Source organism: Trichoderma aggressivum (genome assembly GCF_033847375.1).
Source record: "Trichoderma aggressivum f. europaeum strain CBS 100526 chromosome Unknown scaffold_016, whole genome shotgun sequence".
In the NCBI taxonomy this organism is placed as follows: domain Eukaryota; kingdom Fungi; phylum Ascomycota; class Sordariomycetes; order Hypocreales; family Hypocreaceae; genus Trichoderma; species Trichoderma aggressivum.
Window position 1 is genome coordinate 492,940 of NW_026946382.1, and position 25,915 is coordinate 518,854.

At 54.0% G+C, this 25,915-nt stretch overlaps 5 protein-coding genes across 5 annotated transcripts; 2 read left to right on the top strand and 3 right to left on the bottom strand.

Moving 5' to 3' along the window:
* Positions 1-106: 106 nt before the first annotated feature.
* On the bottom strand, positions 107-2,342 carry Triagg1_4977 (uncharacterized protein; the record flags this gene model as incomplete). Its single annotated transcript, XM_062899439.1, has 2 exons — positions 107-433; positions 510-2,342. 2 exons carry the CDS (start codon positions 2,340-2,342, stop codon positions 107-109), a joined length of 2,160 nt encoding a protein of 719 aa, XP_062756158.1.
* A 1,669-nt stretch (positions 2,343-4,011) lies between these two features.
* Triagg1_4978 (uncharacterized protein) lies at positions 4,012-5,593 on the top strand (the record flags this gene model as incomplete). The annotated part of the gene is made up of 4 exons (XM_062899440.1): positions 4,012-4,033; positions 4,243-4,431; positions 4,498-5,310; positions 5,382-5,593. 4 exons carry the CDS (start codon positions 4,012-4,014, stop codon positions 5,591-5,593), a joined length of 1,236 nt encoding a protein of 411 aa, XP_062756159.1.
* A 1,581-nt stretch (positions 5,594-7,174) lies between these two features.
* Positions 7,175-11,657, top strand: Triagg1_4979 (uncharacterized protein; the record flags this gene model as incomplete). The annotated part of the gene is made up of 6 exons (XM_062899442.1): positions 7,175-9,183; positions 9,633-9,729; positions 10,105-10,430; positions 10,559-11,005; positions 11,064-11,277; positions 11,331-11,657. The coding sequence occupies 6 exons, from the start codon at positions 7,175-7,177 to the stop codon at positions 11,655-11,657; spliced, it is 3,420 nt and encodes a 1,139-aa protein (XP_062756160.1).
* A 2,160-nt stretch (positions 11,658-13,817) lies between these two features.
* Triagg1_4980 (uncharacterized protein) lies at positions 13,818-18,765 on the bottom strand (the record flags this gene model as incomplete). The annotated part of the gene is made up of 4 exons (XM_062899443.1): positions 13,818-17,070; positions 17,201-17,422; positions 17,805-18,250; positions 18,535-18,765. The coding sequence occupies 4 exons, from the start codon at positions 18,763-18,765 to the stop codon at positions 13,818-13,820; spliced, it is 4,152 nt and encodes a 1,383-aa protein (XP_062756161.1).
* A 2,271-nt stretch (positions 18,766-21,036) lies between these two features.
* Triagg1_4981 (uncharacterized protein) lies at positions 21,037-23,579 on the bottom strand (the record flags this gene model as incomplete). Its single annotated transcript, XM_062899444.1, has 3 exons — positions 21,037-21,446; positions 21,516-21,615; positions 21,669-23,579. 3 exons carry the CDS (start codon positions 23,577-23,579, stop codon positions 21,037-21,039), a joined length of 2,421 nt encoding a protein of 806 aa, XP_062756162.1.
* Positions 23,580-25,915: the final 2,336 nt, after the last annotated feature.

Here is a 25,915-nt window from a genome sequence, read left to right on the forward strand (position 1 = left end):
CATCGTGAAGCACCGCTATTCAAGATATACGCCCCTAGAATTCTACTGCATCCATTATCTCCCTCCCCCTTGTTCTTCGCCATCTTTACTCTCCCGCCAGAACTGGTCATGATGTTGACGAAGACGCCCCCGCGCCTTGTTGTGCTAGCCTAGCCCTGACTTTTTCACGATGGCCAGAGAATCGAAGATGGGCCTCGAACTTTTGCGCCGTCATATCTGGGCCGGGAGTATACAGCTTCGTTGTGCAGTCCAGGCAGCGGATGCGTGGTAGCCATGCATACTTGACGCCCTCTGGCATGGGCTGTGTTTGGACGGGCAGCTCCGTAACAGGATCCAGATGTGAGTACTTCATGATGGCCTCAAACCTGTCGCCGTTTGGATACTGCTTCTCAAGCTCCTTTAATGACTGCACAAGCCATTCAGGTGGTGGTGGCTAGTGAAAAGGGGTGTGAGTGTGAGTTATGACTGCTCCCATCATGGAGCAACGAATAGTCTACGGTAGTACTTACTGCTGGAGGAGGAGATTGGCCAGGGACGAGCGGTGGTGCAGGTAGACGGCCTATCTGTCCTGGGGGAACGGGTCCAGGGCCGCCCGCGGGCGGTTGAGGCGCAGAGGCCCCCGGAGTCGGGGTCGGAACTGGCGTCAACGACTTGGGCTTTGGTGGAGCTGTAAAGGTCGGTGTTCGTATATTGGATGTTGAGGAGGGGGTTTCTGGCGGCACGGAGGAAGTGGCCAAATCGCGGTAGTCGCCTCTTATGAGTCGCTTTAGCTTTTCCCTGTTGACTCTCAGCGTCACCACCAATTCTGTACGATCTTCCGTTTCTTCGCGGAAGCGGCGAGACGTTCTGGTTTCGTGATGGTGACTAGCTATATCCGGCGTTTCTGACCGGCCCAGGTTTGCCATTCTCTGCTGGGCGGCAGTTGCGGCACCGCGCATGTTTCTGGTGCGAGCCGTGCCGGCGGCCATATTTGACGGCGCCGGAGAATCAGGCGCCGAGTCTTCGCTTTCTTCAGACTCGGATATCTCGCCATCTCGAGCCACCCGTTTCCTGGAAGGACCAGCCACCTTCTTGTACAGTCTGCTCTCCTCAATGTTCGCCGCGGCTCCAGGCAGCACAGAGGAGACGATGAGCGTGCGGATGGTACGCTGCCTGTCCTTGAGGTCGGGGAGTTGGGGTCCGCCTCTCCTGTTGATTGATCTCTTCTGCCGCCGCTGGTCCCGAGAAAAGACTGTCTCGTTTCTTTCTAGATCGGCTTCGCTCATCTCGTACAAGTAGGGGGCGTATTCCTTGGCCTGTTGCTGCGGGCGGAAAACGGTCGGCAGCGGCGTCTGCAGGAAAGCAGAGACCAAATCCGAATCTTCGACGGGCCTTCCATCGAAGGGGTGGCCAATGCTGTAGAGGCTCTTGGTGAAGAGCTGTGATTGTTCGCGGATGCAGTGGGCAATGGCCGTGGTGAACTCCCCAGAGAGAGAGAGGTCTCGGGTCATGCCAGCAGCAAACTCTTCGGGGGAGTTGCTCGGGTTGTTGATTTCCCACTCGAATTGATCCACCAGCGTGTGCTGTCCAATGGTGATGTTGAGCTTAACCAGAATCCGCATCTCGTCATTCTTGTAGGCCGAATAGGGGAGTTCCGGGTCCAGTGAGTCTTCTTCGGAATAGGCAAAGGGGTAAAAGTCGTTGAGCTGCTCCCTCATCTGCTGGACGACCTGCTCATATACAGGCTGTGAGGCCGGAGGTTTCAGGCCCATGTCCTCGACCAGCTGTGCGGCAAACAGCTCGACCGCCAACAGGCGCTCGTGCAAGTTCCAGGTGAAGGTGTCGCGCAGCTTGATCTTGTCCCACTCAACATCCAATCTCAGGGGCACCAGATCCTCGTGCTGCTCGGCCTGCTTGAGCATGTCCTTTCGACTGTATTTGAGCGGAGGCGTGGTGCGATGGCCGGGACGAGGTTTCTGGGACGGATACACGACTCGAGAGGGGCCGTGATTCTCTGTGTATCCATTGGCATAGCCGTTGTAGCCCTCGCCGTACAGCTTGCTGGGGGGGAACCACTGCTGGTATGCGTTGCGGACGGATCGATACTCGTTGATCATCTCGCGCATCTCGTGCGACGACTTCATGGTCTGGTTGAGCTGCTGGCTGAGGGCGGACGCGGCGATGGAGTCGCGCATCGTGTAGCGCTCAACCATCAGCCGGTCAAAGGACTCCTTTGTGCGCACGGGGATGTCCGCGGGCCCGGGCTTGGAGGCGGCATCTTTCGCATCGTCAGAGGCCGAGGCCGACGTCGTCGATCCTGGCCCCGTCGCCGGAGCCGGCATTGATGGCTGAACCGCGGCCATTGTCGGGTCGTGATGCTGGTCTTGTCGCGAGCGCTGGCGCCGCCGAGTCGCAGCGGATCGATGTCGATACGGGGATCGGTATCGCTATCGGCAACAGTAAAAATAGAAAGACGTCACCACAGTGTCCGGGCGCTGGATTGGAGGCTGGCTTTCGACCCGAGAATCGTCGTGGCGGCTGCGAGTCCGACAAGGCTTGGGGTTTGGGTTTGTGGACAAGATTCTAATCGCAGCAGCGCGAATGGTGATAATTAATGCTAGTGGGAACAACTACCCGTCTAGTACTAGCCAACCGCGCTCCAGGTACTAAAGATGCAGATGGTCGGATTACTCATGTGCAAGTACAGGTACTCGTCTCTCAGCCTCGAGCCGGAGCCAATCCAGCCAAGCCCAGGCAGACGGGTCGTCGACAGCCGTACAGGTACTCGCACCAAGATTTGAGAGTCCAAGAGTTGATTCGAACCGCCAATTGGGCAGCAAGTTCCGGGGTTCAGCCGCTTGACCCGGTTTTATCCAATTGATCCAAAACAAAAAGCGGTTTGAGAGTTCATCTCGTAATACTGCTTGAATACAGACTACGAAGCCTATTACCACTACTACAGTATGTAATCCGGGAAGCAGCTCCCACGAGTATCATCATCAAGTCCCACCAATGTTGCTTTGCATAAAGGTGCATATACGAGATGTATTTTAACTCCAAGCTACGCAGCACTATGATGAGCTTGAACAAACCTTGACCATAACCCCACGGCTAATACAGTACGGACATGATGTTCTTACCTTGGTATTTACATACCCTGTAGTCGTCCAGACATATTGAGGCGCACCCATTGCAATGCCATTGTAAGACGACAGCGACCAAAGTGAGAATAAGAGAGAATGAGGTAATGAGGTAATGAGGTAAACAATGTAAGTGATTGATAAGCTGGGCTGCCTTGCTGCTTCTTCCTATTTTGGCTGGAATCATGAGAAGCTGTGACGTGCGTCTTATGCCCTAAACATTTGACGTGCTGCGAAAATGATGTAACCGCATTTGAGCCACCTCAGGGCACCATCCCTACAGAATATATAACTACATGTAATTCTCTGTACACTTGATGCTATATATTGGCATATGTAGATGTCCAGGGAGTAAAAGGAAAGGTAGACCACTTTATATAGAATACACCCACAAGCCCCCCCCCAGAAGCATCCAATACATACATCACCTGCTTTGCTGCTCGGCTGGCTCCGTCCCGTCCATCCTATAGTATTGTCTGCTTGCGGCCGTCGCCTGTTGCTGGGTTAGTCAGTCAATCAGGACCTCGTGCTTGTTCTTGATGTGCGTCAGAGCTGGAGCAAAAACCCACTTCCGGCACCTCGCCCGCCCAATCGTCGAGCTCGGCAGAGGCAACAATAGCGCCCTCGCAGGCCTGGAGCAGCGCCCTGGCCGTCGTATGACTGCACTGGCATGCAAAAGTGCCCACCTGGCCCCGTGGATGACTGGTCCACTGGCACGGATAAACCCCTCCAAAGCCCCCATTCGGAAATCCACTCTGCGCACACCACAGCTTTCGAGTTTGCTTGCCAACCTGCACCTCTGCTTTTTTTGCGACTGCGTCCGCAAGCTTGCTCCGACAACACCAGTCACAATCTCCCAGGAACTGCCGCCGAGCTGCATCAATTGCCCACCATGTCGGAGACCAAGGAGATCGGTATGTGCACTTACACCCAGCTGCCCGTTTCTTGTGTGCTCTACAACCGCCTGAAAGCTCCCCCTCTATTGGAATACCCCGCCAAAACCGCACCAAGCTCTCCAAGTCCATCTCGCCTGGAGCAATGACGGCAAACACCCGCACACGACCATCGTCTTGGGCACCCATCCGGGTCTCTACATGCGAGCAGGGCTAACGGCTGCAACTAGATTACACCCTCAACAACCCCGATACTCTCACCAAGTACAAGACTGCCGCCCAGATCTCCGAAAAGGTTCTGGCTGCCGTGTCTGAGCTCTGCGTGCCTGGTGCAAAGATCGTCGATGTCTGCCAGCAGGGCGACAAGCTGATTGAGGAGGAGATTGCCAAGGTCTACCGTGGAAAGAAGATCACCAAAGGTTGGCCTCATGCGTATTTCCAGGTCCAATATGCAGTTTGATGGCTAACGAAACGCCCCCAAAAAGGCTTCTCTCACCCGACCACTGTCTCCCCTTCTTCTTACGTGACCCCTTACACTCCTCTCACAACCGATGAGAGCGAGGCCTCAACCGAGATCAAGGAGGGAGAGGCCATCAAGATCCAGCTCGGAGCTCAGATCGACGGATTTGGATCCATTGTCTGCAACACTGTCCTCGCCACCGAAAAGGACAAGGCCGCCGAGCCTGTCACTGGACGCAATGCCGATTTGATTCTCGCCACCCACTACGCCAATGAGCTTCTTCTGCGACTCATGATCCCCCCTGGCCTGCTTGCTCAGGGTACCGAAGAGGAGAAGGCCAAGGCTGCTTCCCAAAAGGCCCCCACCCAGGCCAAGATCACCAGCCTCCTGGAGAAGGTCTGCGAGGCCTACGAATGCAAGCTGGTCGAGAGCACCACGTCCTGGCTGTTTGCCCGCAACGACATTGAGGGAGCTAAGAAGATTGTCCTTGCCCCTGCCGAGGGAACCAAGGGTGATGGCGTCCCTGAGGTGGGCGAGGTCTGGGGTGTGGAGATGGGCGTGAGCTTGGGCTCCGGAAAGGTCAAGACCTTGGACCAGCGCGCAACTCTTCACCGCCGAACAAACCAGACTTACCAGCTGAAGCGTCCCACCTCCCGAAAGATCCTTTCCGAGGTGCAGAAGAAGTTTGGTACCTTCCCCTTCAGCTTGAGACAGCTGGAGGACGAGCGTGATGCCAAGTCGGGCGTTGTCGAGTGTGTCCGAAGCAACGTTTTCCGCCAATACGAGCTCGTCGGCGACAAGGACAACCTTCCCGTTGCTAGACTCCTTACGACCCTTGGTAAGTTTCACCGTGACGAAATAGGAGATCGATTTTGATAGTGCGACTGAGCTAACATGTGAGCGCGACAGCCATCACCAAGAACGGCATCACCAAGCTGGGCGGTGCCCCTGAGCTCGACCTCAGCAAGTACCAGACTGACAAGAAGATTACCGACGAAGAGGTTCTCCAGATCCTGGAGCAGCCCCTGGCCAGAAATACCGGAAAGAAGAAGTCCAAGCCCAAGAAGAAGGCGACCAAGGCTGATGGAACTGCCGAGGAGGGAGCCGATGGCGAGGAGTAAAGCTTCGGTAACTTGTATTGGTGTAAAGGGTCATGTTTGTTGAGTGAATAGCTGCCCAGAGTCAGGATAACGCCTTGTTGATACTTGAGCAGAATATCCACTTGACGAACAAGAGAAAAAAAAACATTTTGGCTTTGCAGTTCGTGAAGGCCAAGAGACGGGATTTTCTGCCCAACACAATCTATCTAGGTGATGGCGGTGGGCTACGATAGAGGGCTCGTGAATCTAGTGAAGCGAGGCAGTATATATAAAGCATCAAACACAAACCTTTTTCTCGAAGCAAACTCCGGCCACCACAGGTTTCAGCGCGTGCACGTTTATCTGGGACTGGAAGATGCGAAAGGATGGCTACAAGGATTATCGAGATGAAAAAGGTAAGGTGAAGGTCGTGATGAAATATTTGTTTCTTTTTCATTTTTTTTCATTTGCAACCAGCATGGTGAAACGGCAACGGTAAAGGCAAGGGGCAACAAGGGAAATGAAAAAAAGAAAAGAAAAGAAAGCCTCACAAGGGCGCAGCCTGGACATGGAAATGAAGCAGCGCGGAGTGCATCTCCCGCAGGCCCGTCCCGATACGAAGTGAGGTCACTTGGCACAGCTGCTCACCCCCGTGAGACGAGTCGGAAAAAATGAGAGGGTCCAAAAGGCAGCGGAGGCGAACCAGGCTACGTTTGATCCATTCTTTGAAGGCTCGCCACGCAGAGGCAGCAGCCGAGGCTGGCGGCTCAAGCAGAAGCAGGGGGAAATAAAAACGCAATAAACGCTTACACGTAGCAGATGCCCTCATGTAATAACTAATGCAGGTATGCCCGTACCCATGCCCAGGGCCTTTGGACGAGTGTCTCGGAGTCGGGCAGCTCGACTGATTTGATGGGAATTTTGGGACAATGGCGAAAAAGAGAGGAGGACATGATGGAGAGCAAGATAGGAAGACAGCGAGAGAGAGAGAGAGAGAGAGAGGATGAGAGTGACGAGGGCAGAGCAAGGCAGAGCAGGGAGGCCGGCAAGGCGTGCTGGCAACTGTCCCGAGGGTGAGGGTGAGGGCGAGGCGCTGGAAAAAGAAAGGAGGGCCGTGCAAATATCAAAAGGCAGGCGGGAGGATTGCGCAAGCTAGACCGCTTCCACAGCAATCAGTAGAAATTCATGACACCTCGAGGCGATTTTTTTTGCTCTCGCCGTCTGCCAACCCTAAGGCCGGAACTCTGAATCGGTGGTGGGAAGGTGTTGAACCTTGGACGTGCCACTGGGTCGCCCCCCTTGTCCAACAAGCCTGGCCGCCTCCTCCGAAACTCATCCAGAACCTGCAACCCACAGCCTTTTCCCTTGATCCAAGCCACGCAAAAAGCGCGTCCGGAGCGCCAAAAAATCGAGCATCGTGCCTAGACAGCTGATGCTGTTGCTGCAGAGAGAAGTAGAGTTTTCCCCCCCGTCGCAGAGGCCCCCGAGTCACCCCCCCTGCCATCTTCGCCGTCATCCAGTGGCTGACCCCGTCCCTTTTTCGCAGACTCTCGAGAGCAGCGTTGCCCGTCCCGCGGCCAGGGCTGGGGGCAACCAGCAACTGCAACTGCAACTCGCCGCGCCATGATTTCCTCCAACACGAGGGCGTCGCGGTCGCGCTTCTCAAGCCCTTCGCGGCCGCTCGAGGCCAAGAGCTCGGCGGGCAATGATTCCAAGACGTTTATGCAGCGGTGGCTGGAGCCGTCGGTCCAGAGCAAGGCCAGCTTCGAGGAGGCGGGATTGATGCGGTACGGCGTGCTGGAGACCATGGCGCCGCTGGGGACGCTGCCCAAGCCCAAGAAGACGGGAGACGCCGGGCCTGGCCACCAGTCTGTGCGGAAAATCATCCTCAGGCCCTCGGGGTCGTCGCACGCCGCAAACCATCACGACGACCAGGCCGCGCCGCCCAAGACCAGACCCAGGGCGCCATCTTCCCCCGCTCCCTCGACACCGCCTCCTCCCGCGTCAGCGCCATCGCACAGGAAGCTACAGGCCGCCAAAGATGCCGAGGACGAGGAATACGACCCCAAGGGGGCTGCGCGTCGACGACCATCACGGCGCGTGTCGGTGCCAGCCAAGCAGCCGCGGCAGCACGCGAACCCAGGCGAGGGCAAGACTGCTACTGCTACTACTACCACTACTACCGTTGTCATCACTACGCCAAAGGCCAAGCTGGCAGCAGCAGCGGCGGCAGCAGCAGCAGCTACTCCCCCCAAAAAGGAGCCCCGACGGGAGCCCGAGGACAGGGATTTCGCCGACAAGGTCGTGGAGGCGGCCGTCGACGAAGCACTCATGCACTACCGCTATCCTACGGCTTGGGCCCTCAGGTCACTCTACGACGAACGATGCGGCGATTCTGAATTTGTGGCCATGGTGGAGGACGTCTTCAAGCAGACAGCCGACGCCGAGACCATGGATGAATTCGCCCGGCTCATTGAAGTCAAGAAGCGCGAGGGAAAGAAGGACGACCAGGGCTGTTACTACTTCGTGCCCCCTTCTACTAACAGCAGATTTACTCCGCACAAGCCCAAACCAGCTCCCTATGCCAGGCTCCTGATCCATCACGCCGACGACGAAAAGGGCGAGATGCGGGCCGCCAAGAGGAGCAAGACGTCGCACGCCGGCGAGACGTCACGCAGCAAGAAGATGGCTCACGGCATCAAATCGCACGGCGACAGCATCCGCACGCCATCGCGCAGGCGTCACCGGCGGGACTCGGGATCTAGCGAGTCATCCCTGTCGTCAGCAATGAGCCTCTCGTCGCCGGAAGCCAGCGTCCACAGCCTCAGCCCGAGCGTCCAAAAAGCCGGCAAGGCTGGCAAAGCAGGCAAAGCAGCGCACGCTCGTGCTGCTAGCGGTGGTGGTGACGCTGCCAGTGGTGGTGGTGGTGCCACGGTCGCTGACACTGTGATTGCTGCTGCGTCGACTACGGGGGACCGGTCCCAGTCGTCCCATGATGCGCCAAAATCTCGGCCAATCACCAGCACGCGCCGCAAATCTCTCGCCTCCGACAAGCAGCCCGTGTCCAACTCTTCGGAGCCAAACTCTCCCACACTTCCGAGCCGCACCCACACATCCGCGACCGATGCCAGTATGCCTGGCAGGGTCACCGGCTCTGAGTTGTCGCTCTCCAACCCGACCGGCAAAGCTGCCGGCAACGCCAAGTCGGTCTGCCACAAGGACAAGGACAAGGACGGCGCCAGCGCTGTCGGGGCTCCAATGCCTGCAGATGACGACGACTTGTTTTGGACTCGGCGTCGCGATGCTCAAAAGGTCACCAACGGCTATACGGCCAGGGAGAGCTCGGTTCGGAATGGCGACGAGGATGAGCGCGACGGGGTGACTCCCGCAAAGAGGACCAGGAGGACGCGGAACTCCCTGGCGGCCCCCATCAGCACGCGGTCAACGCGATCAGCAAGCAAGCGGCCAAGCAGCAACAGCAACAACAACAATGACGATGTTGACGTTGCCGTCTCATCGCCGGTGGCCTTTTCATTCAATGAAGGCAGTTCGACTGTTGGATCTCGTGCCGTGACGCCAACTGCCCTGCGTCCGACAAAGAAGCCGAGGACAGGTCTCCGTATCAAGTTGTCGTAAGTCTTCACTTCCTTCACTTCCTTCACTTCTCCCTCTCTTTGACCTTTCCCTCCCCTCAGCTTCAGCTCTTTCCCAATCCTTGAATTTTTTTTTTTGCAAGTGAATCTACCCTTTTATGCGCCTAAATGCCCCATTACTCTTTGATGGGGAAGCACGAAGAAAATTCTGCTTCACACACATACACATCCCAACAAACAGCGCGAATGAGTTGAGCATGAGATTTGGGCTTCTTCATCTGATGTGAAACGCAACGTGCGTTTGGACTTATCAGAACGTCTTGTCGATCTTTTCATTCACGAAACAGTTTCCCACCCCATTCTCTCTCCAATCTCACATTTCACCACCATGCTGAATCCTTTGCCTCACTCGCCGCCATCTCATCCCTTGGAGACGCGCTTCGATCAAACCAACTACTTCAAGTTTCTCCTGCTAATCTTCATCATAGGCCAATGAAAAAGAAGGGCGGTACTGCTGCTGGTGTTCCTCGCTCAATGGGTGAGGCACAATCCGTAACGGTAAGCAATGGTGCACCAAGAGACCAGGTATGTGACTTTGGCATTTCATCTTATCTCCTTGTGCGAATGAGAGCATGCCTCTTTGCGAGCCAATACTGCATTTGCAATATTCAACTCTGGCTATGAGAATTCACAGCCTTGAAGCTCCAGGCAAGCGCCCTACGTTTCTCACGCACACATTTTTTTTTCGCACTGTCATACACTGCCCTGAATTGGGGCCAAAGGCCACTGGATGGAGTTGTTGATCTGGGGGCCTACAACATGGGGCAAGGATCTCCAACCACGCACATTTTAGTGGAGGCCCGTCTTGGTCCGCCCATGCCGCCTCGTTTTGGGGGATGATGCAACGTGTAATATGACGATGGGGGGGAAAAGCCATGCTAACTAGGGTGGGCATCCTAGGGATCCGATAACGATGAATACTGCTCTGCATGTGGTAATACAGGGGACGTCGTCTGCTGCGATGGCTGCCCACGCTCATTCCACTTTGAGTGCGTGGATATGGTGCAGTCTGACCATCTCCCTGATGAATGGTACTGCAACGAATGCCTCGTCCGGCGGTATCCATCACGTGTGCCCGTCTATAAGGGTGCGTTCGCGAGTGCTCTCAACGCTCTGGAGAAGAGCATTCCTCGTGCCTTTAGCCTGCCCAAGAAGCTTCAGAATCGATTTGAGGGCGTCAAGGCCGGGGCCGATGGAGACTATGAAGAGGTGACGAGCAAACAAAAGTAAGTGATGCATTTACCCGGCCGTCTCCTCGGCATCCAGTTCATTTCCGGACAGGGCGGCGAGCCTCAAATATCCTTGGAATGTCTTTGCATACATTGATGACTGACTGCTATTCTTTTCACCACAGGAAGCGTGCTGGTTACGATGAGCTGCCGGATTTCTTCAAGCAGCGTGAAGACGGAGAAGCTGTGCTCTGCCACGCCTGTCAGAAACCAGCCACTGAGATTCGAGCCATCATCCCTTGCAGCGCCTGTCCATTCCATTGGCACATTGACTGCCTCGACCCCCCACTGGCCATGCCCCCCGTCCTCAAGACTTGGCGATGTCCAGCACACGTCGATGATGTGTTGGGAGATGTGCCACCTCTGGCGCCAGCGCATCGCTTCCGCAGAATTAAAGGCGGTCAAATCGTTACGCCGGCTTTCAGCCGCGGCATCAGGAACAATGGCCACATCGAACTCGATTGGGCCGACGACCCCGAGGAATCTGATAAGTCGGGCTGGCGTGACCCCGACTCGTTTGGCAAAACATACAGGCTACCAGCCAAGGGAGTTATTCTTGACTTCATCGAGCAGTAAGTACCCGCGTGGCTCTCCGTCTAGGTCTCTTCTTTGTGTCTGACCACCTTCAAGGCTGCGGCATCGTGGTGCTGGATACGGCCCGCGTCATGACGAATTGCGGTGGATGTCGTATGCACCTCCGGCCCCATCCATGAGCGGTGCAGGCGGTCTGCTTCTCGGGTCTGCTTACGACCGCAAGGTGAATGAGATGCAAGCATCTCTGAACCTATTGGGCCTCAAGCAGAGTCGGTCCGAGAATATTGACCAGCTTACGGCCGCTCTTTTGGTATGTACTCGCCCACTGTTTTCTTTGCTTGTCCATGTATTAACTTTGCTCAGTCTGCTGCCGATGACAGCGTCTTGGCCCTCATAGCAAAGGGCAATGCGGACAACATCGCCTCTGGCCACCTAGTTCAAGATGACAAAATGAGTCTTCGTGCTATGCTGGCACAGATGAACGCCATGGGTGATAGGATTCGCCATCTCCTGGGTGATGAAGCCCCGCCAACAGCAGTGACTCACAAGGCTACTGATGCGGGCTCGCCCATCACCGATGCTTCCGGCGTGGATACGTTTCCTGAGAAGACGGAACCAAATGCCCCCGTTACCGAGCCTACGCCGCCCTCGACCGTGGATCACGGGGAGGGCACTATGGAACTCGACTGATTACGAAGGAGTCGCTACCGTGATGCACCCTTCCTACGGACAAGTCTTTTGCCTTGAGAGCGGGTGACGAATGGCCGGCCTCGATAGACTGTAACGAACGCCTGATTACGACAATATCGTCCTTTTGTCTTTAAGCCATAGAAGACTTGATTTTTTTTTAACGCCGCTCGCAGACAAACCTCCATGCGATTGGTCTCTATTTTTACTGATTTTTGCACTGTTTTGCGTTGCTCTATCACATTTGGGGTTTCCATCTCCCTTTCTGCGAAGAAAAAACATGAAATCAGGAGTTGGGGAGGCATAATTGATTGCTTGCAAAACATCACGACTCGTCCTTTCCGCCTACAGCAGTCTGTGGCTTGATTTTTTTTCCGGCTCGATTTGATATTTAGTTTTCCTTTGCCTTTTTCTTGTGCTTTTATTTTCTTTTTCTATACGCGGGATTTTTGGCATCTTACGCGCGAGTTGGAAGAAGAAGATGGGAGGAGAAACGGAACGAAAGACTGCAATTTATTTTACCTATGGCCAGACTCAAAAAGGGGGAGAGTGGTTTTTACACTCTTTTCACTGAGTCTGCTAGTTTTCACTGCTGTGAACACATAATGGGCATGTTGTGTTGTGCCCTGAGGAAGAGATTAGTTGAGATGGAGGAGATTGATGGGAGAAGAGAAAAGTATGGGCGATTTTGCTGGAGGAGATGAAGAGGGAGAGAGAGAAGTGCAGACTTTTAAGTAATAATGCTGATGCAGCTGTATCATAGCCTAAGGTGCCGCGTGCCATGTTGCGATGGCAAGGAATAGGGATAAGGATAGTCTGACTGATGAAAAAAAAAAACGATACCATGATATGCAAAGGTTCGCCGCCCGCTTGCGTCTCGTGAAGGCTTATATAAATCAACTTTTATACGAGCGTTCTTGTACAACTAGGTAGTCAAGGACATCTCCAGTATGGGAAAGTTCGGTTGAATGGTATTTTGCTTTGGAACTTTCATCATGTAAAACTTTTTTTTATTGATCATAATATACAACCTCTTTCGTTTCAACCGCCGAACCTCGTCATCCCCTCCCCCCTCCCACATACCAGCTTGAAAAGCAAGCCAACGTAAAAGAAAGAAAGAAAATGGAACGAAAAAAGGGTACTCGTCTCATCTGCCCCATTCAGTCCTATCTATTCAAGCCATTTCACGCAAAAAAAATGAGCAACAGATTGATTTTCCTCCACACATACACACATCTATCGCTTGCTTTCTGCTCTCACCCGCCCCCCAAACTTCATTGAAACTAAATTGTGAAAAAAAAAAAAGATCCATTCCAAGCGTGAAAAGTCATAGAGCACAAAAGTATGAACATATGAACAGCCCTTTTCGACCTTTTTCTTTCTTTCGTGGATGATGGAAGGGGAAGAAGTCGTCCGTGAAACCTCGTCAAGAGCTAAAAAGGCATAAGTCGTCCGATTTGCTACACTGAAAGAAATAAAGAAAAAGACAAAAGAAGAGGAGTTAAGAAAAAAAGCAAAGGAAAAAAAGAAAACAAGAGAAGAAAAAAGAAGAGGCTATGGGTCACATTAGACATGAGCAGAATTCGATTGATCTGACAGCGCTCCCCGCAAAATTCTTTGCATCCGAATATCTTTTCTTTTCCAGCATAAACAATCGATTCATATCCGTGACCGTCGTCCGTCCATACATGATTTTTGTATAAGAAAGAGCAAAATGAACAAGGGAATGTCCCTCTGTCTGTCTCTTTTTTGAGTTCGCGGCTTGAATGTGGGAGAACCAGCCCCGGTAATACATGCTGCTAATTAGGTCTAAACAGAGGAAGTTGTTTCGTGAATGGTGTAAATGAGAAAAATCCTCGACGCACAGAACCAAATGTAAGGTCTCTTTGTGTCTCGGAAGGCAAATATCTTTTTAGCCAGTATTTGTCTAGACCAGCCCGCTGGAGGCGAACGCTGTCGCGTGGGGTCCTTCTATCAAATTTCAATCTTCACCAAACTCCGCGCGGCGCAAGAAAGGAAAAGAGAATTCTTGCCTAAACTGACCGGCTGGCTGCAAAACAAAGGCATATAAGACTGTAGGCTTGTTCTTTTTTCGTTGGCCGTACACCGCCGCCATGTATTATCAATCCAAAGAAACATTACTTTCTCTGGAAAATCCACATGTTAGTAATTGTTGCGGCCCTGCCGGTTCGAAGATGAGGGACGTACGCGACCGCGTCTACCATTGACCTGCTCTTGTTGCTGCATATATCCCATGTTGGGCATGCCTCCCATGTTCCCACCATAGCCGTATCCGCCGACCATACCAAAGCCAGGAGGCGGGCCATAGGGTGGCTGACCACCAGCAGGAGGTTGCATTGGGCTTCCGTTGGGCATATTCTGCTGACGATATTGATCGACCGGTTGACCAGGGTTGCCGTAGCCACCAAATCCAGGCTGCATTGGAGGGAATGGATAGTTCATCTGCGGGTTGCCTCGATTCATCATGCCCTGCTGATATTGTAGCTGTGAGACACCCATAGCAGGAGGCATCGGTCCGTTGGGCCCATTGTACATCATACCCTGGTTGAAGGCCGGATAAGGGGGAGCTCCGGAATCGGCATTATCGCCTCTTTGTTGGGTGTGGCCGGCCTCATAGTTTGAAGAACCACCCGAGGTGCCGTTGTAGAATGCCTTGTTAGGCTGGCCACCTTGCTGGCCGTGCTGCTGCCCATTGGTTTGCCTTGAGGAGGTAGGTCTCTGGCGCTGCTCCGCATGGGTGCTGGCATCTCGATTTGGCCCAGCCGTTCGAGTCGAGAGGCCGACCTCGTCCATGAGACGTTTGTACCCCTGGTTTGCCTGTGCCTTGATTCTAACCAAAACATTCTTGACATTTTCTGTAACCTCAAGGCGCATAGTCTCCTCGAAGAAGGGCGTCGTGAGGACCTTGAATATGAACGTGGCGCCACAAGCCTGGTCGCTCAGGATAGCCTCGAGCACCTGATCATTAGGGGATATGAAGAGGCGCTTTAGGATATTGTCCCGGGCCTCAGTCTCATTCTTCTGGTTAATAACCTTGAGGACTGTGAGATAAGCGACCTTGTGGGTGCACAAGGGTACCAGGTACGGGATCAACCGAGGGGAGAGAACGTGACGACGGTTGGCGAAGGTGCAAGTATCCAGGAACCAGGTCAGCAGCAGTGCGCCGTTTGCATTGGTTGCAAGCTGGACACTGTGCAGCGCAATGGCCGCGGCCAACATTCTCTGCTGATCCTTTGTTGCATGATGGCTCTCCAGGCAGGCCCTCATGGCTCGAGCGCCATAGCGGCCTTGGGAGACCTCCCACATTCGGCTGAGCATGGCTTCGAAGATGAAATCGGTGTAAGGGGCACCGAACTTGAGGCATCCCTGCAGGACATAGTTGCCATATTGGTCCAGGAAGAGGGGGACAGCGTAGGGCCGAAGGTTTTCAACAATGATGGAGAGCTGGCTAGGGGTCTTGCATACGTCAATGATCTTCTGGGCCGCCCACGTGCCGTTCTTGTGAATGCCAATCTCGGCCAGATGAGGTGCAATCTCGGCGAGCATTGCATCCCTCAACTGGTCGGAACAATGGTCAAACAGCTTCTGAACAACGGTGTTGCCGAGGTAATCGGACGAGAGTTCGGCAATCTCGGGGAGCATGTCAACGGCGATGCTTTCAATCTCTGCCTGCGAAAGCATTTGATTATCAATTCGCTTGCGAATGTCTCTCAGCTTGGGGGCATCGTGGACTCTTGTATGGGTTGGCTCCCGAACGGGAGGAATCTCTTCTACATAGGAGTCGTACTGAACCGCAGATTGCAGAGTCTTGGAGATTCGAGCCTTGTCTTCATCAGTGGCGCCGAATTCTCCGACGATATCGAGGATATCCGTCACCATATCACGCAAAGGAGGCAAGGTGGGCGTGGCGCTAGTAAGCGCTCCAGCAGCAGCCGATGCGCTCTCTCCAGGCCCGGCGGCCAAGGCTCCCTTGCCAATGTCTTGAGTCTTTCCAAAGGGGTCAGGGCTAGGCGAAGGAAAGGCTCCGTCGTGTCCCGGAGTGTTGGAAGCAGAAGGAGGCTTTGCAAAGTTGATTCGGATGGGACCAGCGCCAGGGAAGATCTCCTTGCCATTCATGCTGGCCTTGGCGGAGACTGCGCTCTCCACTCTCTCAAAGTTGACAAATCCACAGTTCTTATGTGTGAGGACACGAGCAGAGAGAATCGGCCCGTGAGACTTGAACATTTCGACAAGAGTAGAGGTGGTGGTGGATGTGGGAATGCCACCAAGCCAAAGAGCGCTGGTGGGTCCATCGAGACCCTGCTCCTCAGGATTCAGATGGCTGCCGGCGTTGCGGCTGTTGGATCGTCCCAGGTTCATGCCAGCGACCGCCTGTGAGATGTCGTCGTACTCGTCCTCATCCTGCAAGCGTATCTCCGCTTGGGGGATAGAGTTGTTGCCTGCGCCAGCGTTGCTGTTGCCGTAAGATCCCACCAAGCGGCTTCCAGGTGTGTCCAAGACACCAGCGGTGCGGGCACGCGGCCGTGTGGCCTGAGTCGCAAAGGCCCGGACAGCCATGTTGTGGTTGTGGATGGCCGCTTGAGTGGCCGCGAGTTGATCCTGCAGCGCGGCATAATGGCTGTCCATTGGCATGTCGGCGTCATAGTCATCCTCGTCCTCGTCAGCATACTTGTCCTTGTTGTTGACAGAGTAGGAACGGAAGCGACTGGCGTGCCGGGTCATGTCAAAGTTGGAAATGTAAGATGGCGTGGCAAGCTGAGCTCTCGCAGGCTGTGGGGTTTCAGCAAGACCAAGGTAATCCAAAGTCCGCATGTGCACGTCGGACTCTCCGCCACCCTCTCTGGAGAATTGAGACTGGGCTGGCGAGCTAGGGCCGTTGGAGCCAACACTGGCGATGCTGGCTAGAGTAGAACCTCGTTCGCGGCCAAGACCGGAGGGGTTCCAGCTGCTGAAGATTGAGGGGCCGAAAGGTGAAGCCGAAGTAGGCAGGTTGGCAAATGGGCTACGCTGTGGCATAGACCCAGCACGAAGCCTGGAGAGAAGAGTCGAGGTGCCGGCGTTGTTCTTCTCAGGTGGCTCAATGCTGGGGGATGGCGACTTGTTGAACGGGCTCTGAGAAGGCGTAACGCGAGCAGACTTGGCTGGCAGCCCAGGTACGGCTAGCAGATTGTTGCCAATGCCACCGGGGAATCGCGAGGGGACGGTACCAGCCCGAGCCCGTCTGGTGGGAGGCAAGGTCTCGGGCGTAGGTAGCTGGACGAAGTCTGGAAAGCCGTCGGTGGGAGACTCGGGGATGTTTTCTCGGAGAGGAGTCGAGTTCCCACTTGTCGGTGGCCCGCCCCAAGGGTTGAGAGGGAGGCCAGGAACACCTTCTTGAGCTTGAATCTCGCGGGCCCTGGAGAAAAAAAAAAAAGAATATGAATTAGCTTCTTATTGCAATTCAAACGCCACACGCTTCAACCACATAGGGTCTTCTTGATGCTCATCGGATTGGAAGGAGGCGGAGCTCTTGGAGTGCCACGAACCTTTTGGAATAGAGCCGGCTGGAAGCCGCCATCTCGTGCGACGGAGAACCAGCCCCGGATCGCGTGTTGCTAGCTATAATGCTACTTGAGTTCAAGCCGCCAGCAAGGCCAAAGACTGATCTCGTCGACAAGGGATCGATTGGCGAGTTTGTGGTGGAGGGAGAGTTGGAACGGCCTTGGCTGGCAGAGTGCGAGGAATAGCCGAGTGCCAAATGGTCGGATCTGGAAGCTGACATTATCGATTATCCAGGTGGCCGCATGGAAATACGGCGCCGTAAAATTATGTATTTTGTTTTCTTTCTTTGCAGAATGCACTATGAATATTACTTGTCGAGTGGGAAACGCCGCTCGTCAGGTGGAAATGCGATGAATGAAGAGTCGATGCTCGTCGAAGCTGGTCTTGAAAGTCAATCGGTCAAGGGAAAAAAAAAGGCCAAGGTGACGTGGTGGCTTCTTTTGAGCGGTGCCGGGGGGAGGCAACGATGCAGATGTGAGAGGGGAGTGAGAAAAAAAAAAGTGAGTGCAGCCAGGAAACGGCAAAAGAAGAAGAAAAGATCCAGTAGCCTGTATTACAATATGATGCTGCGAGAAAAACTGGACTAACACCTCCTCAGCGTCGAGAAACGGGGTGGAGGCACAAGAGAGTTGCGAGGATTTGCTCCGCTGGCTCGTGTGCGGAAAGTCGGCGACCCAGGATGGGGATGGGGATGGGGATGGAGCTTTTAGCGAAGAATTGCCGCCCAGGGCCGGTGCAGGCAGAGCAGAGTCGCGGGCGCGGAGGAGGGAAAAGGGAAGACGAGGCAGAAACAAAGTCGTGATCAATATACAGGCCTCATTGAGGGTGGAGGAGGGAGAGGTTTGGAGCCTGCAAGAGGGAGAAGTTGCGAAAAAAAAGTCGACGTCGATGCTCCTTGGGGGACCATTGGTGGTTGCGCTGTGTTGGGTGTGGGATGGCGGTACATGTACTTGGAGCCCCGGAGGGATGCAGGTATTGGGCTGCTGCGTTGGGGCGGAGCAGATACCTGCGGCGTTGTACCTTGCACCATCCCGCTGCGTGCGAATATTGGTGCGTGACACGGTGCTGCCAGGTATCTACCTTGGTATCCTGCTACGATATACTTCAATTCTACTACGAAATGAAGATGGATGTTTTCATGGTACTCCAGCTACTAATCTTGCGGACGGCAATTGGCACCCGTGATTGCAACGAATTGCACCATCTGAGAAGAGACAAAAACACAGTTGAGCGGTAACTGAGGTGAGAGGTGACTGACGGGGGGGGCTCGCAGCGTGTCAGCTGTTATTTTGCTCTGCAATTGTATGGAGTTGCTTACAATAGAATAGTACGAGGCCAGCATCATTGGAGCCTCCCGACCACCCAGTACTCCGTAGAGGCAAAATACTGCACCATCTCGTGTGTGCGTGCCGTGCCCCTGAGATGTTACCCCTTCAAGTCTAGCGACCAGCGGAAGCGCTGCGAAGGGAAAGGCTGCTTGTTTTGTGACAGACGACATCAGCCCTCCAAGTGTTCTTGAAACGCGGGAGCCAACAGCTTTGGCTTCCATTGGTATTAATAGGCCAGGCCAGGTCCCTTATTAACTGAGCTCTTACTCGCCATAGGATGGATGCTGCTGTTACTACTACTAGTAATAGCTGTCATATGCACTATGCATGTAGGGAGCAGGTGGTGAGATTTGCAGCAGGCCAATGGCTTTCTCTTGTCCCCTTTTTCTTTCCCTCTCGTCTTTCTTTTTCCTTCTTTTTTTCTCTCCCCCTCCGTCTCCATTGTCCCGACACACACTAGGTCGGCCCTTAGCAGAGCACCACACGGTGAGGATGAGGGGAGAGACACGGCCTCGCTTCTCTCCGCACCGATTAGCATTGACAGGGCCTTCCCCGGCCTCGATTTTGCCGCGTTTCGCCGTCGTAAATCACCTTTAATTATCCTACTATTACTAAAATATGTCAAGAAATAAGTGATGCCTGTCTTTTATTCTCACCTGGCAGCAACAATAACAGCAACAGCAACAATATCGGTATCACTGCCGACTGCGAGTAATGAACATCGCCTCCAGTCCCGTACATGCGATCCGCCCATCCCGCCACGAGCTTTAGGGCATCTCTGTCATCGACTCCATGAACTCCATATCCATGTACGAGAACGTTTTCCGTCCCGCCGGGGACCACACATCGTGCAATGGGATGTCCCGTGGTTGATAATACCTCAAAAACCTGGCTTGATTAGTGCCTTAGTACAGGTAAGTTAGTACTAAGTAATAGAGCCACCATTGTAATTCTAGGTACCCGCTGCCGCTGTAGCAGCACATGCCACCCGGAACGAAACCCGCAACTCACCAAAACATGGGGCCAGTCGTGCATCATCTTCATGCTGCAGTGACACCTGCAAGGGACATGCCACATGAAAGCACAGACTACAACTATAACTGCTGCATGCCCCCTTACATGTCAATTAACGTATACGCACATGATATATAATTCTTCTAGTATCCGTGCCTCATACTCGTGGGTCAATACTTGACAAGTAACAGACATGCTATTACGAGGCGTAAACCCAGCCCAGTTCCTAAAGTGCCCACGGCAAAACTGAGTCGTTACCATCACCCTTTTCTTTTTCGTCTCTCCACTCCTAGACTTTGTAGTATTCCAGAGCAAAGAATCGGAAAGAAGAAGAAACCGGAAAAATCGGGAACCCCGCGAGTCGATTTTCGGTCATCCAACCCAAATCTATGTATATCTGGCGCGCCGATCGAGCCGTACTGGTGTCTCAAGTTCTTGTCCTTCTCATTCAGTCAACGCAACCGCCTGACGTATGCAATGGGCCTCCAATATCTAGCCATTTCCATATTCATGTCCAAGTCATCTTCAGAGTAAGAATTATAATACCTGGAGCAACATACTAATCCATGCCAAACCCCCACTATTTGCCTCGTCATCTGGAAATCACTTCGTTTGAAACAATCGCCCAAATCGCCATTATATTACAGGCAGGAGAGCCACGTACCTTATTTTCGATTGATACCAAATGCTCTCTAAACCCGCTCTTTGCCCAGCTAAAATAGTCCCCAAAGCCCCCCCTTATCTCCCCAGTACTCCGTATCCGACTTTTATATTGCCATTGGCCATCCCTCACATCATCTACAAACATTGCCGCCGATCCCCGCCAATTACATCGGCTTACGTGGTTGTTAGGGGGATCTACTTCACACAACATCAATCTCTGAAACACGCCCAGATTGAACCATCTTCCTCAGGTAGCTAATGAACATCCCTGATACGCGCTTTAGAGACCGTATTAGTTCCCGTCATGATTTGATCGGATCAGGGGACGATTGATGCGATAGGGCACAACCACAAGTGACACTCATTACAACACCCGTTTATTCATTCTATATCGTATAAATGTACATCTACAAAGCGTGGAGCCGTGGTAGCCACCCCCGTCATGTAAACTCGTTCAGGAAGTAACTATTCCTCAAGACTCGTCTTTCTATCCAAGTCCCAGGGATTCCCGTAGGCCTCGTCTCTTGATTAAATCATGCAGATATCTTTTAAATAAAAAAAAGGAAGAAGCGAAGAAGTAAAAAAAGGATCGTGCAAACTCGCAGGCAGGCACAGAGCAAGAAATGTGTAGTAGAGTGAATCTCAACCAAAAAACGCCAATGCACCAAAGAAAATGATTCAAGGGTCATGAGGGCCAACCATTGCCTTGCCAAGATAGCAAAGCAACGGACAAAAGGGGCCACCAACATCTGGACTTGACAGTACTCATTTCTCTTTTCGTTTTCAAACACTCGCAAATTCGACATCCTCCTCCTTTATTTTGCATTGCGCTTGAAGGCAAGAAGCTCTGCCAGGCTGGCGAGACCGCTGCCATGCTGCAGGAAATCGTGAGCCAACAGCTCGTCCGCAGAGGCTCTGCTCTTGACGTCGACGCACAGGCAGACGGAAAGGAAGGCCTTGAGCTCCTTGCTCAGCTTCTCGGGCTTCTTGAGGCGGGGCGTTCCGTTGGTGGCGATGAGGTAAAGAGCCTTCAGGGGCTCTTCGTTCAAGTAAGGCGGCTCGGACTCGATCATCTCAATTGCCATGATACCCAGAGACCAGATATCAACCTTGGGCCCGTATTCCTTCTGCTTGACAACCTCTGGTGCCATCCAGTAGGGTGTTCCGACCATGGTGGCTCTCTTGGACTTGGCTTCTGTCAACTTGGCACAGAATCCGAAATCAGCTGTGTAGTTGTTAGCATCCATATCCGGCCTCGTCTTCTCAAGTAGGGTGTGGTGTTTGAAAAACTTACTAATCTTGACGTTTCCTCGGGCATCCAACAAGACATTGTCACTCTTGATATCACGATGGATAATGCTCTGAGCGTGCAGGTGCTGCAGGCCTCGGCAAGTCTAGTCACTGTTAGCGTCGTCGTCTCACACAATCTACTGACAGGGGGCCATACCTCGTGGCAAATGGTAGAAATCTGCTCCTCTGAGATTGAGGGGTTGTTGTCAATGACATCAGTCAAGGCACCTCCCTCCATGAACTCCATGACAACCCAAAGTTCCGCGTTGTTGTTTCGGAGGAAAGCATCAAGGAAGTTGACAATGTTCTTGTGGCGGTTGTCCTTCATGACCATGATCTCGTTCACAATCAGCTCTTTTCGGGGCTGATGGGCGAGGTCCATCTGCTTAATGGCCACCTGCGCTCTGGGTCCTTGCTGGCGGAGGAACTCGCGAGCCACACCCACGGCGGTGTCTTTGATCTTGGCAACATATACCGAGCCAGAGGCACCCTGACCGATCTTCTTCTGCTTAGAGTAGGAGAGGTTGGGGTCTTCTTTGGAGACAGCCTCCTTCAGCTTGGCCATGACCTCATTCTCTGACATAGTTGACATGCGTACATCCTGCTTGCGTTCAGCGGGAGTCTGCTTGGGCGCTGGCTCAGCTGGCTTGGGCTCGCTCTGCGGCTGGCTCTGGTTGACCTTGGAGACGTTGAGAGGCTTGACAGGGGCGGGCAGACGAGCAGCCTGAGGCTGAGAAGGAGGCTGTCTTTGCTGGGGTGCCTGGGCAGCACCGTTGGGAGCTCGCGAGCTGGGGCTCTCGTTGCGTTGAGCTGCTGGGGCTCTGGGCACAGAGCTTGAGCTAGACTGAGGGACGACGGGAGGTCGTCCGGCGGCAGCAGTCGGTGGTGCAGGTGCCGGTCGCTGAGCTTTCAGACCATTAATCGGCTGAGCGGCCTTGGGTGCAGGGGGAGCCGCCCTGGATGGGTTGAATCGGTCGGCAGCGGATACGGCTGAGCCTCCATAGCCACCACCAATCTCTTGTTGGGACATTGGAACCTTGTTCTTGGGGAGAGACGCGTTGTACTCTTCCATCTCGCGACGCTCTCGGTCTTCTGCCTCGCGCTGTCGTCTTCTTTGCTCGTCCCTGGCAGCATCGCTTGCCGAGGTGTAGGTCGGTGACGAGGTTTGCATCTGCTGGCGTGGCTGCTCAGGACGCCTCTGGCCACCGGGGCTGTACTGAGAGCTGCTGCTGCCAGGAGGGGGAGGGCGAGGAGGTGCAACTGAGGTGCCACCGCCCATACCCATCGGCTTGTTCTGCATTGCCCCTTGGGGCATGCCGCCGAACTGGTCATCGGCCTTCTTGGCAAGGTCTGTGGTATAAAAGTCCAAGACTTCGAAAACAGCCTGGGGATTGCGTTCATAATCTTCCTTTGTGATGGCCGAAGAGTTGAGCAGCTTGGACCATTCCGGCGGCAAGCCAACAAACTCTCCGGTCTGAGGGTCGAAGCCGACGTGGACGGCGTGCGAGAAGTTGGTCGGATTGCTCACGCCGCCCATGCCAGGGCAGGCACCGTAAATAAAGTCGATCCATTCGTACAGGTCATCTTCGGTCTTGACCTTGATATGAAGCGCCTTGTTGCTCTCCCCGTCGTCGTCACCGGGGCTAGAGGACGATCCGTCTGCTCTCCGCTTGATCTCGAAGATATTGCCTGCGGCCTCGACTCTGCCGACGTTGGTCACGTCCTTGAGAAGGAGGGAGTATGCGACCTTGCCACCTTCAGTCTTGTGAAAGTCTATGGCCTCCTTACGGAGGATCAAGTACTTGTTCTTCCAAGGTTGGAAAAGGTTCTTGTTTTCCTTGATCGAGGCCCATCCCTCCTTTCTCACAGCGACGCCGCCCATTCCGTCTGTGTTGTTAGTCTGCTGGCGAGCGATGGGGAGAGAGATGGTAGAGCCAGTGTATGTAGACGTCGCGGTGCTGCGAATTGGGGAGATTGCCATGTTGGCCATGCTGCCCGGAAGATTGGGGTTAGGAGTCAAGGCAAGACGCGGTCTGTCGGGAGGCTGGGGTGCAGGGCCGGGATTCATAAACTGGTTGGCCGAGTAAACACTAATGGCATGTATCTATCAGCATAAAGTCCGTCGTCGACAAAGATGTGTTGACATTGAGCGCTGCACTCATAGTAGTACAGCTGAGAGCTGGCGAGGAGAGCGGGATGGGGTCAATCGAAAAGGGTCAAATTGTATATTATACTTGTGAAGGGGCTGTTTGAACTTGAGTGACAGGGCCCTCCTAGGAGAGACCGCCACTCAAGAAAGCACACCCATACATAAGCACTTGGCGGTATGGGAAAACTGCCGCCCAATCCCAGTAATTGGGTCGTCGTGAGGGGTGGATAGCATCCATAGCATTTGCCGACTCGCATCTCGCCCGGCCAGCCCTGGACTGTCCCGGCGCGCTTATGGAGACGTCGTGCCTGAGACGCCGCGAAAGTGATCATGGATGTGCTAAACTGACAAACGTACCTGTGCTGAGCCATGTTGATTATATAAAAACCTGAATAATAATAAAAAGCAGCGGGGAAAGCTTGGGTATCCTGTTTTTAATGTGCCTTCTCTAATCTCTTGTGCGCTTCAAGACAAAGAAGTACGGAAACTATGAAGAAAGGAAACAAAGCGTCGACCCCGTCGGCGGAACAGCGAGAGTGGTATCGACGATGCGCGAGGAATTGGCCGCCCCTTGAGACGACGATGGCGGGCCAACCGAAGAGAGAGAATGTGAGACTGAAGAAGAAGCAGAATTAAAGAGAGGGCCGGCAGTCGATCGAATGCGCGCAAGAGTCGCACGACGACGGTTCGGTTGGACGGGTGGGGATTCTCGCGCGCGTGCAGACGCAGCTGAAGGCTTGTCGTTCAGGGACCAGCTCAGGGCGCAGGCGGACCGATTTGAGGTTCTGGTCTGGTGCAAACGAGACGGTTCGACTGGCAGTCTGTCTGATTCTACGAGGAGCTGCGCGAATAGCCCAGCTAACGCAGACGACAGTATCTGAGGCGTCAAAAAAAGAAGGGGAGAAGAGAAGCGAGGCCGCACGGCGAGAGAAGCGAGGATGGGGTGGGAAGAAGGAGATTTGAGGCGACACGAACAGCTGGGGGTACCTTTGGCCGTGCTCAGCAGCCAGCTGGGCCACTCAGGAACGAGTGCCACCACTAGTAGCATCCAGTAGTACTAAGGTCGATGTGTACCTGATGCGCTACAGCCTGGCCGCTACAGCGCGCTGAAGGTGCCTGTGGCTGCGACCCCAACCGTCGTAAACGGGCTGCACAGGCAGTGCCGCGGCGGCGGCTGCGGCTGTTGCTACTCTCTGCTAGTCCATCCATAGGTAGCTTGAGCACAGGACCAAGGTTGAACCATTGGGTCCATTGATTGCATTATGCATAGGGGTCAAGGCTCTTCTTGCGCGGTACCTCCCAGCATCCTTTGCGATGCGACGGGTACACGCCTCCCCATAACACACACTATGACCCTCAAAGTATTGCCTCGACGCCTCGACTTCTCGCGCCGGTACCTTCGTGGTGAGGGCAATGGAGAAACAGCAGTGTGGGGAAGGTCGCGACAAGGCCAGCGCGGAAAGGCCACACCCGTTACTGGCCAGAAAGTCGAGGTGGGCAGGTGGGAGGTGGGGTCGCCAAGCAGCGCTGCAGGTGGATTTGCCGCCACCAGGCGATACCCCTGAGGATGGCTGGACGCTGCCCGTTAGGGGAGTCGGGGGGGGACTCCTTGGGGTCCCTCCAGGGGGGATTGCTAGTGGGTGGCTGCAAGCACTAGGCCCTAACGCGGCACTGTTGTCCGCTCACCTGAAATCATTGTTACAGACAGACAGCCGGAAGCGGGACACCAAGGACCAGCAATTTGCAGCATCGTCCGTGGTTTGAATTTGAATCCAACAAAGGGCACTTGACGATCCAATTGACGGCTCGGAGCCCATCGACGGGAATAATCCATCAACTGCAGACATGCACTTGCACGCCACCGCGTTTGTTTCCTCGGCACGTCGCCCACCAGCAGCAAGTCTCGCCACTCAGAAACTTTCGGGGGTCCGTAGCCAACCCATTCGTTGATCCGCGCCCATTCGATGCTTCAGATCAAGACATGCCGTCCTATCGAGTGCCAGCATTCAGTGTACTCGTAAAGTGATAGTCCCTTCTCCGCTTTTCGTCTGAAGCTTCAGGAGCGTCGCAGATGCCATCACAAGCAAACACTCCAACGCGGATGCGTGCCTCGTGGCATCTCCAAAGTCACCCTGTGTGTTTCACAGTCTCCATCCCGAAAGGATGGAAGGATCCGCCATCATCAACGCGGAGACTTTTTTCTTTTCTTCGTTTGTATTGTCAGCTGGGCCTTGCATTCTACCGATGGACCAGTG